This window comes from Thamnophis sirtalis, unplaced genomic scaffold (assembly GCF_051295495.1).
Source record: "Thamnophis sirtalis isolate CommonGarterSnake01/CBP01778 unplaced genomic scaffold, rThaSir2_p1.2 scaffold_15, whole genome shotgun sequence".
Lineage (NCBI taxonomy): Eukaryota > Metazoa > Chordata > Lepidosauria > Squamata > Natricidae > Thamnophis > Thamnophis sirtalis.
In genome coordinates this window covers 6675541-6689136 of record NW_028261395.1, presented here as the reverse complement: position 1 = coordinate 6689136, position 13596 = coordinate 6675541, and the positions used below count along the sequence as shown (strand labels likewise).

Sequence of the window (13596 nt, the reverse complement as noted above, 5' to 3'; positions counted from 1 at the left end):
TATCTATCTATCTATCTATCTAATCAGATCTTCTTAAATTCTATCAGAACTCGTAGGAATCCGTGTTTTAAAATATTGCTTGAGCCATGTCTCATCCAGTTTTAGTATGAATAAAAGCATATTAGAAATTACATACCAGTCACAGGATTTTTTTCAGTTTCATTTTTATGTACTACTGTATAAAGTTAAATAGAAAGTTCTGCAGTGGTTGATAGCTTTATTAACCTCTCTTTATAATATTTATCATTCCTTTTGTAATGGGACGCAGTATTTACCTCAAGTGAGCAAAACCAAAATAAATAAATAATAAAATAAAAATCCCACACAGATTTTTGCGCTCTTAGAAATTAAAAAAAAAAGTTACTTACCAGTTCAACTCTGCCAAAACCTCCAACTCCAAGAGTGTCAATGATGTTGAAGTCACACAGCTTTAGGTTGGCGAAGAAGGCAGCTTCGGCTTCGTATCTGGATTTTTTAATGTGAAAAAATGGAAATTTCTTAGAGGTGTAGACATGGGTGGTATGTAATTCTGTTCCAAAATGAATTACGCGTTGACTGGAAGATACCACCTTAATTTCCATCTTTGTTGTCAGAAAGTTTTTAGAATTCACATTCTAAATCTAGTGATTTCTCTCTCTCTCTCTCTTTTTTTTTTCAGAACGAAAGAACCAAATGTCCGGATAGCGTATCTGTAATGTGACCATTTTGTCTTATAATTCAATTGCACGTATTGATTGAATTTCACATCTTGACAGTTTTGTTTAGTCTTCCGGTGAAGATTTTTTCATTATTTTTTTTTTTTAGTATTTTGCGAAGATAAAAAAAGTCTTTCATATGAGTTTCCCTTCTGCAGAATTTCTACGAACGTTTATTGAAAGTGGCAAGTTCATTAAAGGTCCCTGGAGAAAAATCTCAGCTCGGGTTTTATAAAATCAGATCCAATAAGCTGAGAAAATGGTATACGGCCGCTGAAAGGAATTATTTCAGGCACAAACTGCTGTTTCTAAAAGAACATTTTCCTATACCCTACATCTTTAAGCTTGTGGTCCTTAAATCCCGGAGTGTTCCCTTTAGACTGTGTGAAGTAGCTCTGAATAAAAATGTACACAGTACTAGCTATGCAAGCCATCTGAAACTGAACACATGCACACATGCCAAAAATAAGCCTCCCGTGGATATACCCCTCAAATACGAATCTCTTAAAATAGGGTCTTGCTAGGGATTATGATATTTTTAGAAAGGCTATGAGGGTAAACTGAGGAGGACGTTCCATCTACTCACGGAACTTTGATATGGGAAATATCTTGCTGGAGGGGTGGGGGAGCGTAACACATGAACAACTTTTCTAACGATACCTTTGTTCTTCTGAACGGAGTGTTGCAAAATGCACATAGAAAGATAATGCTTTTTTTTCATTATTTTCAAACTGGCTATTCGTAAGATTAGCAGGTTTAACCAAGGGGCGCAATGAAGTGAAAATCAATGATGAGTTCTTGGTCTACAGACTCTTAGTTCCATTACTCCAAAGTAATGTAGATGTGTTTTTCTATCATGCTCGCTTGTAGGATTTTTTTTAAAAAAAGTGTTCATGTTTTATGTAAAAAGCAGTTTATAAAACCCAAATCTGCTGGATCTCTAAAGAAGGTGGCCAGCTGTATGGGACGAATATTGTTTGGGAATATGGAAGACTCAAGTCCTTATGTATTCATCTTGAAAATTCAATGCTCTTATTGTGAAGATTAGGATTAGGATTTATTTCATTTATATGCCGCCCTTTTCCCCGAAGGGGACTCAGGGCAGCTCACAATTCAGTCAGGGAAGGGGGTACAGACAGGGGATAAAAAGACGAAACATAACAATACACAATTTAAAAACACACAACAACCATACCATTCGAGGAGGGGGGCAAAAGCTCTTTAGCCCCAGGCCTGTCGGAACAGCCAGGTTTTAAAGGCTTTGCGGAAGGCCTGGAGGGTGGTAAGGGTTCGAATCTCCACGGGGAGCTCGTTCCAGAGGGTCGGAGCAGCCACAGAGAAGGCTCTCCTCTGGGTAGTCGCCAGTCGGCATTGGCCGGCGGATGGAATTCGGAGGAGGCCTAATCTGTGGGATCTGATCGGTCTATTGGAGGCAATTGGCGGCAGGCAGTCTCTCAAGATTAATTTTGTACCATAGAAATATGACACAGGGATGCCAAACCTGGGTCGTGACGTTGTTGTCACATGACGTATCACAACTTTTCCCCCTTTGCTAAAATGGGAGTGGGTGTGGCCAGGGCGTGACGCATCCGGCCCACGGGCCACGAGTTTGACACCCCTGCCATAGAAGGTATCTCCTACCAAGAAGCTCTGGTGGGGGGGCTAGATCTTCTTGAGGTGGTTTCCTGTAAGAAGAGATAACTCTTCCCAGTTTTAGAATAAGTAAGGAGGAGACCTTAAAGAAACAACATTTGACCATACATGGGTAGAGAAAGAATATATACAATTAAATACAAAAGGTTTTTTTTTCTTGTGTTCCCCATTAAATTGAAAGTTTATTTTTGAAAATTGGTGCCTGAATGAGTAGGATGTCCCATGTCCACTTAAAAAAATGGAACTTCTCAATGAATCCAATGTATAATTTCCTAACAGTAAAGAAAGGACATTCCATAGAGCAGTGTTTCTCAACCTTGTCAACTTGAAGATGTCCGGACTTCAACTCCCAGAATTCCCCAGCCAGCAAATGCTGGCTGGAGAATTCTGGGAGTTGAAGTCCGGACATCTTCAGATTGCCAAGGTTGGGAAACACTGCCATAGAGAAATATACACCCAAGTCCCTGAAAGTGGGATCTATCATTCAGACAACTATACACAACTATGTAAAACTTCTTGCTGATACTTGCACCTTTCTGCTAAAAGACATTTTGACTTTGACATGACTTAAACGTCTGGTCTTTAATAAAGAAGGGTATGTAGGATGATATAGTGGCCCTATAGAAGACAAATGCCTTCCGTGGGCATAAGAGTCCATGAAGGCTATTTTAGATGCCCTTTAGGGGTACAGGCTTATTCTATTTCTTGTAGGTCAACTTGTTTTAGAATCTTCTGGTATGCAAATGGGTTGAGAGAGGTCCATTATTCTGTGCTGCTAAATCTGAGAAAGATGCTCAAGGTTTTGGTAATCAGGATGTTGAGTAGCAAAGTTGACCTTTTGGGGGATTTGATCCCTAGGAAAGTAATGCTGTTTTTGCTTCTTCCTCTGTTCTGACCTCTTGGGGTATCTGGCCTAGAAAATTCCAAAAGTGACACCATAGTGAACTGGATTACTATAGTATTAAATTATCCTGCAATGGGCTTAGTAAGGATCTCATTTAGCCACAACATCAAAAAGGTCTTCTGAAAAAAAACATAGAGAGCAAATTACAGTGGGACTTTGGGTCACAAACAGTTTTGACCACAACCAAATCAGGTGCCCGCCAAAAAATCCACTAAATGTTTCACTCTGTTCCTGAACACATCCTCAGGTAGTGATCAAACACAACTGCAATGATTTTACCTGCCGCAGCGATTTTCCCTTCCATGACTTTTTTTTGTGCGCGCGCACATGCTCACTCAGTCTTGCTTCTGGACACAACCAAATTGGGTGCCAACCGAACTCCTGGAACAGTTTACGGTTGTGACCCAAGGTTCCACTTTACAGTGAGTTTGTTGGCTCAGAGTCCCCTAAACAGCTACAATTAAATTAAATAACTAAAAGGCTAAGTAAAAGGGCAAAGCGAAGAGGAAATAAAGAAAAACAAACGAAAGACTCATGTTCCTGACCAAATATAGAGAATAATAGAGATGACCTTGGAGAAACTATGGAGAGATGTTAACAAAACATGATTTCAGAACAGAAAAGAAAAAAAAGACAAAGAAATCTATCCAGCTATTAATTCTCTAAAATTAATATTTTAGAGGCTTTCAAGATTCTGTTACTACAGCCTATATCAATAAAATATATTCCTTTATTACTTTGGGAATCTGTTTCTGACCCGGTCTATGCTGAAGGACTAAATACCAAGGAAATCTTTTTTTTTTAAAGAGTTTTATTATTTTTTAGTTACAAAACTAAACATTCCATCTTTCCTTAAGCAGTGTGTTGTCTGGGTACAAACATCTCTCCACAACAATGTTCCTCTTTTGCCACATCTTTCATATTCATGTTAACATTATTTCCCTACGTATTATAATATACTGAGCATTTAAACATTGTGGAACTCTCCATTTTTCTTCTTAATATCTTCTAATAATAATATCATACAACATCATTATTCTCATCATACACATACTAACAGTGTTCATCTTATTTATATCTCTAAGTGTATTATCTGTATCATATGATTGATTGGCATAACACATAGCGATAGCAATAGCAGTAGACTTATATACCACTTCATAGGGCTTTCAGCCCTCTCTAAGCGGTTTACAGAGAGTCAGCATATTGCCCCCAACAATCTGGGTCCTCATTTTACCCACCTCGGAAGGATGGAAGGCTGAGTCAACCCTGAGCCGGTGAGATTTGAACCGCTGAACTGCTCATCTAGCAGTAGCCTGCAGTGCTGCATTTAACCACTGCGCCACCTCGGCTCTTACATGAGTATGAAGATGCTCTGATTCCAGTGAGAGGGATCTTTATTGGAAAGATGTGAAAGTGATCGCCATCACAGCCCCAGTATTTTGGGTCTAGAACTGCAACATAAAAGGGTTGCTTCTTCGTTCCTCTTTTTTTTTGCCCTTTCCTGGTAGGATTGGAGGGGAAATGTCCTAGAACAGGAGTGTCAAACTCAAGGCCCGTGGGCCACATTCGGCCCATGAGATGCTTAAATCTGGCTTGCAGGACTGGCCCGTGGTGCCTCTGGCAGTCAAAACAGGACAAGGCCCCCAGCACCCCATTTTGGCCAGCAGAATGCTGCAGGTGGCCATGCAGACCGAAAATGGGGAACAGGTGGGCCTCACGTGCCCCATGTGCCCTATTTTGGCTGGCAGGGTGCTGCAGGAGGTGTCCGTCCCGGTTCCACCACAAAACCGCGAAGCCCTTATCCGCGCCGACGTAAGTGCGGAGGGCAAATCCGCGCCGTTCAAAGCACTAAGGAAAAATGCGACCCTACCGCAATGACATAATCGGGGAGGGCAAATCCGCGCCTTCCGAAGCACTCAGTGTTATATATCCAGAATAGTCTAAACTATCCTAAAGGGCCAGCAACAGTCTATGCTGCACCCTGATTGGCTGGGACGCAGCATAGACTGTTGCTAACCAGCCAGTGTGTCCTGATTGGCTGAGGTACTGCATCAGCAGTTGCTGTGCAGTACTCGGCCCCTGATTGGTGCTAACTTGCTACATGCTTATTATAAATACCCTGGCGCGAGCTTGCCTATTTTGAATCGCTGTCATCTATGCTTTAATAAAGATCTTCTTGTTCCTTGCAATCCATGGCTCCTGCGTTCCTTCACCCCAAGTCATAAAACTCAGCACCCTAAACCTAACCCTAAACCTAACCCTAACCCTAAAGCAAACCCCTAAACCTAATCCTAACCCTTACCTTAATTTAAATCGGCTTTCTGCCGCCGCGCTGTTTTAAAGCGCCCTTCTGTCGCCGTGCTGTTGTCGCAGCGGTGATGACGTGCGGTGATGACATTGCGGCTTTAGCAACGTGGTTTTATCACCCCTATTTTGACGAGCGCGGTTTTGTCGTGCCACGGTCCGTCCCATCCTCCCCTCCAGCTGGTTTGCGGAGAACTACAATGCTGATCCAGCCCTCGAAGAAATCCAGTTTGACACCCCTGTCCTAGCACGTGTGATGGTTGCTGTTCGTGCTGCTCCCGTCCTTCTCCCAAACTTTTTGAGCATACAGCAGTGCCGAAATGGAACTATCCGGTCATAATTTGGAAGCTCCAGTTCCCATTGTCTGCTGATGCTAATTGAAAGGGTAGAAGTTTTTCAATTTTGATCCCGTGGGGACAGCGAAGAGAATTTGTGGAAAATGAACCACAAAGAGAAACAACACAAGGGATTACGGCAGGGGCACTGGTTAAAAGCTGTGGTAAAAAAAAAATTACAATTCAGTTTGGTTCTGGGTTTTCTTCTGCAGCCTTTCAATAATCTTACATTTGTGGCCCTTCTGTTGCATCTCAATTTGGAAGCTAATCAGGGTTGAGCCTGTCCTAGTTCATAGAATAACCTTGCTTCACATTGCTGCTTATTTATCATGTTGTTCTTGTCATGATGTGCATCTTAAAGGTTTAGACAATTAAACAGCTACAATATCAAGTTACAAATCTCTTTATACCTTTATTGTAAAGAACATAGGGCTACAAGCTTGAAACATAGTCAAGAGGGGTGATATGTCTAAATCTATTTCATTGTTTTTATCAATGGCTAATACTCTAGAAGGCAGCAATAATATTTAAAATAATAAGATAGAAAAAATTACTGAAAACAACAGAAGGGAATTTAAGAGTGAGGGTTTAACTTAGGGAACAAATCAAATGGAGATGGGGGAATTCTTTAAGGAAATAAAAATAAAGTAATCAATTCATTAAGATGTGTTGAATTTGAGTCAGATAGATGACATGGTTCCAAAAGTGGTCAATGTTTTCATAATGTCACAGACTAGGAAAGGATGTTCATCAAATTCTGAAGACAACATAATACAATTTCAGGTTTCAATAGGGTCTTGACAGTAATGGGCTTTCCCAATAAAATGCAGTTCAGTGGTGAGAAATATAGGATTCTGCATTGGTAGATGCACAGGTATATAAGAGCCGAGGTGGCGCAGTGGTTAGGGTGCAGTACTGCAGGCCACTTCAGCTGACTGTTATCTGCAGTTCAGCGGTTCTAATCTCACCGGCTCAAGGTTGACTCAGCCTTCCATCCTTCCGAGGTGGGTAAAATGAGGACCCAGACTGTGGGGGCGATATGCTGACTCTGTAAACTGCTTAGAGAGGGCTGAAAGCCCTATGAAGTGGTATATAAGTTTAACTGCTATTGCTATTGCTATAATAGGAAGTACCTAGTTTGGCAGTAGGATTAAGAGAAAGTAAACATATTCCACCAGTATGCTGCAGTTGCAAAAATGTAATGCAACCTTGGCTGCATCAAGAGATTTATAGTGTTGAAATCACGAGAAGCTATACTTCTGCCCTAATCCTCCAGGAGCAGCTGGAGCGTCACGCAGATGCTAGTACACATGCGGGCACCGTGCGCGTGCACGAGGACGCCGCCGGCCCCATTCCAGCCGAACCGGTTGGAACGGGGTGAGAAACCCACCCCTGAGAGACAGTAACGGGGCCCAAAGTTCCGCCTAAGGCAGAACTAGAACTCCTGGCTTCTAGCCTGGTGCCTTAAAACCACTAGGCCACAGTGGCTAATTAATTGATCTTTAAAAAATTATTTTGGTTTCAGACAACTTTGAAAAAGACACAGCATACTTAAATACAGTTTAATATTATTGTCAGATCTTCTCCATTTATTAATTAGGAAAGGAAAACCATGAGACTCCATTCGTAGAAATCAAATGTACTTTTACTAATTAAAAATGGTTAAAGAGAATGCATAGCGAAGTCTGGTTAATTAAGCGCGAAAGCAGTTGATATATGGAATAGCCCATTCCCCACCCCTTGGCATCACCATCCCAGTCCAATCATAAGTCTTTCAAGTGTCAGGTGTGAGATAACTTCAAAAGGCATCACGAAGATGGAATGTCGGTGCCGTTAGTCCAGGCGGGAAACACCCACGCATGCGCAGTCCGACCAGTCGGTGAACTCCAGAACTTTCCTCCAGCACAATGAGTAACCCCTCCCAAATACCATGCCCTCCCTCCCCGTTTCATGGCAGCTGAAGCAACAGCAAAGCAGAAGCTGACAATTATTGATTCTGTATGATCTGCCAATGAAAGCCTCTGTAGATCTTGTGATTTCAACCAATGCCACAGTTAAAGAAGAAAAGGTGGAAAGGTGGGTTAGGGAATGAGCAGAGACAGTTTAAGCGGGAAATTAAATATCTTAAGCTACTATTTTCAAATCTTAAAAATGCAACACTAGCATAGGACTAAAACGCATAATACAGTCAACCATGCCAAGGCAGAACCCAAAGGATAAAAGCATCTCCTAGACAAAATAATGAATATCCCTTAGAATAAATGGAAAATGTGTTATGGCCAATAATTTCCATTGATTTCACTAGATCGTCTAAGCACGGTTAATTTGGTCCAACCAATGAATATTTACTAAGGCTTTCAACTGTATATATAAGAAGCTGGTCTGAAAGCTGTAACAGCCCCTATCATCTTAATATTTGTCATTATTCTTACTTACCAGTTTACAACTTCGGCATAGAAGCTATTTTTATGCCACAAAGCTGTTCAAGCATTCTTGGAAAATTGAGGTCTATGTTACCAGTGAGATTTATAGATCTTTACATAAATATCTTAAATATCTATCTGTAAAATGATGACAGAAAATGTAAGGAAGCCCAAATAATTCACTTTTCAGAGTTCCTTCATTTGTGTAATTTTTACACAAATGCTTTTTATTGAAATTAAATAGCAATAGCAGTTAGCAATAGCAGTTAGACTTATATACCGCTTCATAGGGCTTTCAGCCCTCTCTAAGCGGTTTACAGAGTCAGCATATCGCCCCCAACAACAATCCGGGTCCTCATTTTACCCACCTCGGAAGGATGGAAGGCTGAGTCAACCTTGAGCCGGTGAGATTTGAACAGCCGAACTGCAGAACTGCAGTCAGCTGAAGTAGCCTGCAGTGCTGCACTCTAACCACTGCGCCACCTCGGCTCTAAATATATTTCTGTATCATTCTGTCATCTTCTAAGAAAACCACGCTCACCTGTCACGACAGTATCAGAAAAGGAATGGCATCTAATAATGTGTGTTAATCTTCAGTAGCTTCTTTGTGATTGCATTTATCGGTGATTGCTTGCATGTGTATATGTATGGTTGTATAATAGCATCCAAATAAATTTAATGAATTGAACTAATTAAACTATTTTACTAAATGAAAAACCAAGGCTGCCACATGAAAATTATGATGTTTTTTTCCCCCCTAAATTGGAGCACCTAATTGGACAACTGTGCTCTTAAAACTTTCCTATCCCTTTATCAAGTCTCACAAGCACATAACTGTGTCGTGCGTTGTTAATTAGAGGCCATGAAGTTAAAAATCTGATCATCTAAGCATGTAAATACTTGATGGGTCCCTCGTCTCTAGGCTAGAGACTGAAAAATGACATTGCTTGCATAACTGGATGTTTACCACAGCAACAGAAATGCTCTGCTGAATAACTTAATTGCTCCTTTTTTTTTGTCTTTTTAAGAAGAAGGTAAAAAATTGAAGAAAAAAAAATTACATACAATCTGCCTGTGAGGCACAACCCTAACAGCTTGCTACATGTTTATTTGTCCTGCTTTTCATATTAATAATTATATATTGATTGAAATGGCAGTGGGGAACAAGTGATATTGGATGGCTTAGAATGCTTCCTTTGGCGAAACGTTCCTACTATTCCAGGTTCAAAAATTCCCTTTAAAATCAGGTGGAACAACTTTGCTAATAAGTATACAGAATTCATAGAAGATGGACTGGAGCAGTCTATTATTTATTTATTTATTTATTTATTTATTTATTATTTAATTAGTTTGTATGCCGCCCACTCTTGGAAGACTCAGCGCGGCTTACAAATAAAAAGGGAAGGGGGGATATAAAAAAATTAAAAAGAACAATTAAAAATTCAGCAACATTCACGACTTAGGATGGGGCTGGATAAATCAACAGCCCCAGGCCTGCCGGAACAGCCAGGTCTTGGTGGCTTTGCGGAAGGCCAGAAGGGTAGTAAGGGTCCGGATCTCAACGGGGAGATCGTTCCATAGGGCCGGAGCAGCAACAGAGAAGGCCCTCCCCCGGGGGGTCGCCAGCCGACATTGAATCCGGAGGAGGCCTAGTCTGTGCGATCTAATAGGTCTCTGGGAGTCTCTGGGAGTCTAATCTGGGAATAGGGAATTCACTATTACACAAGTTTAAAATTCACGGTGGCTACATTTAAATAATAGCAATAGCAATAGCAATAGCAGTTAGACTTATATACCGCTTCATAGGGCTTTCAGCCCTCTCTAAGCGGTTTACAGAGTCAGCATATCGCCCCAAACAACAATCCGGGTCCTCATTTTACCCACCTCGGAAGGATGGAAGGCTGAGTCAACCCTGAGCCGGTGAGATTTGAACAGCCGAACTGCAGAACTGCAGTCAGCTGAAGTAGCCTGCAGTGCTGCATTTAACCACTGCGCCACCTCGGCTCTAATGATATCTGATGAGGACTAATTTTATTTTCCAAAAAATATAAATTTTCCTATACCATCTTTGATCGTAAACTATCAAAAACAGGTTAATGTTCTATGCTTATCCAGAAAAAGGGCCCCAACTGTATGGTAATCATTTTTACAAATAACTCAAGATAGTGAACATATCCAATACACTTCCTCCTTTTATTTTCCCCGCAACAACAAAGCTGTTGGGTGAGTTGGGCTGGCTTCATGGTAAGGGTAACCTTTAATGGTTAAGACAGGACTAGAATTCTTGGTCTCCAGCTTTCTAATCTAAATCCTATTATTGTACTCCTTCCCCTCGATTATCCAATTTATCATAGAATTCAGTGATATTTATTTGAATGTCTAAGCCACCTAATTCCAATATATTTCCCCACATTAAAAATATAAAAGTACATTTTCTTGATTTGATATCATCTATTGCTTTAAACACATATTTCCCAAACGTGAGTAAATTATCCAAAATTGGCTAAAAGTTTTTTGTTTTGTTTTAGGCAAAGACATACAAACTCATTACAACCCAATCACAACATGGGCGTTCAAATGCATTTTGAAAAGCATTTTACCTACATTGGGTAAAAAGAAGTTTCTGATAAGTGGTTTTGGGTAGGGGGGAAAAAAAGCACTTTGGGAAGCGCTGATACTAAACTGTTTTGTTAAGTTTGTGTTTTGCTATTTCTCTGATGAGATGCCTTATCCATTTCATATAAATGGATCTTTAAAAGCAATAATTTCCATACAGGAATAATTAGTTCTGAAGGCCACATAAGTATGGATGAAAAAGAAAATGATTATTGTCATTTAAGATGTTCCTTCTCTGCTTTCCTACCCAATAATCAAAGAAGGAACATAGTTATTTTTTTAAAAAACCTTATAATCTAATGATGCAGAGAAGCAATTTTCTTCCGAATGTGAAATAATGCTGAGGATAAGCACTGTCTGGTTTCGTGGAGGAAAGGCATTATGGTTAGAAAAACTAACTTCCTATGTTGATAGAAAATGGATCTGCAAGAAGCCTTTCCCCCCTCTAGATAGAGAATGCAAATTCATTTATTGCCAATTATCTAAGGACTATTTTACCCAAGGAAAATACATTGGCTGTGAACCAAGAATTAATAGAAGATCTCAACCACTGCATCCTGGGAAATTTTTTATTAATACTTAAGGAAAAGAAACCAGTCCTATTTTTTGACTTGTGAAGGATCAGTTTTAGGAAGGTTTGGGCTTTTTTGCAACGTTGAAACAGAAAGAAGTTAGCAATAGCAATAGCAGTTAGACTTATATACCGCTTCATAGGGCTTTCAGCCCTCTCTAAGCGGTTTACAGAGTCAGCATATTGCCCCCAACAACAATCCGGGTCCTCATTTTACCCACCTCGGAAGGATGGAAGGCTGAGTCAACCCTGAGCCAGTGAGATTTGAACAGCCGAACTGCTGAACTGAAGTCAGCTGAAGTAGCCTGCAGTGCTGCATTTAACCACTGCGCCACCTCGGCTCTTCATTAAAAGCTTAAAAAGTTAAAAGCATGATGAGGATCTATGAACTAGGAAACCTGTCAATCAAATATTATAGCACTACTAAGAACCACCACTAACAAGGAAGCTCAGACTGGTACAACTGCAAAGTTTGAAGTTTGAAGTTTAATAACATTTGTATGCCGCCCAATCCCGTGGGACTCCGGGCGGCTAACAATACAATAAATCAAAAAAGAAGAAGAAAGAAAAGATAGATTTAAAAAAACACATCATGCACTCCATTTTGAGTGGGGCTGGACCATATTTTGGGGTCAACAGCCCCAGGCCTGCCGGAACAGCCAGGTTTTAGTGGCTTTACGGAAGGCCGGGAGAGTGGGAAGGGTCCGGATCTCTGCGGGAAGATCGTTCCACAGGGCTGGGGCAGCTACAGAGAAAGACCTCCCCTGGGTAGTCGCCAACTGGCATTGTCCGGTTGACGGTACCCGAAGGAGGCCCAATCTGTGCAATCTTATAGGTCTTTGGGAGGTGTGTGGCAGGAGGCGGTCCCGTAGGTATCCAGGTCCCAAGCCATGTAGGGCTTTAAAGGTAACAACCAGCACCTTGAAGCGTGTTCGGAGACCGATGGGAAGCCAGTGCAGCTCGCGGAGGATAAGTGTGACATGGGTGTACCTAGGTACACCCGATATCGCTCGCGTGGCCGCATTCTGGACCAATTGTAGTCTCCGAACACTCTTCAGGGGCAGCCCCAAGTAAAGTTCAACCTCTTACATCTTCCCTTCTTTTCTCGTTTGTTTCAAGCTTGCAAGAGTAGGATAGGGCCTGGCTCCCATTTATATTGATTCACACTGCAGAGAAGCTGCCTTAGAAGCAGGATTTTAAAAATTAAAAAGGTATGTTTCTAGATTAGTCCTGGGTTTGTTTAAAACCGCCAGGAGGCTTGCTTGCAAGCAGAGCAATTAGGATTTGAGTAATTGAAGGATAAATTCTGTGTAATGCAGCCCTTAAGTAGCTTGTTGGCAAGGCCAGGCTTTGCTTTCCTTTTAAAGTTCAGAATGCAGGAGGCAATTTTTATTTATTTTTTTAATCCATTTAAAACTGGGCAATAATATCTACTGTTGATGTATAAAGATTGGCATTCTTAATTCAGATATTATAAGGTAATAGCATAAAATAAACGAGGGCTAATAATAACTAATATAAAATAAAACATAGTCGCTAATACCGTGAGATAATGCTTTTGAAGTGTGTCTGAATGTTTTTTTAGAAAGCTGTCTTGTAACAACAAGTATTTTTATAAACTTCCACTTGGGGGCAAACGTGTTCCAGATTTTTAGAAAGAAAACACAAACCTTCCTGCAAATTCAATCCAACTGATATATTTTCATTTGAAGGATGATAATAATAATATGTAAACAATTCAATCAATTTTAAAAAGCAGAATTGTTTTAGAAAACACTGCATTCCACGTGTTTGTGCTTCAGTAGTAATTGTTAAAATACCCTTTTAAACATAGAGATCAAATTCTATCGTTTCCAAGTTTTACATCCCCAGTCTGGGCTCCCCAAAAGATTGATTTATATATTTTATTTAAACAAACAATTGCAATGATAAAAACCCTAGAAAATGTAAAAAGTGAATGCAGGAGCAACAGCAAAATCTACATAGAAGCAGTTTAAAAACATTTGGGGAATATATGTGGTCTTTGATTTCAGTTAAGAGATGATTTTAATTATAACACTGTATGTTGTAACATGCCTTCTTTCTTTTAAAA

General features: G+C 40.4%; 1 protein-coding gene across 2 annotated transcripts in view; it reads right to left on the bottom strand.

The window, feature by feature from the left end:
- PRKG1 (protein kinase cGMP-dependent 1) overlaps positions 1 to 13596 on the bottom strand; it is an 837202-nt gene that overhangs the window by 73506 nt on the left and 750100 nt on the right. For both annotated transcript variants that reach the window (XM_087702530.1, XM_087702531.1), the window contains one exon: positions 369 to 465. In XM_087702530.1, the coding sequence (XP_087558656.1) occupies positions 369 to 465 (97 nt within the window). The remainder of the gene's footprint in view (positions 1 to 368; positions 466 to 13596) is intronic.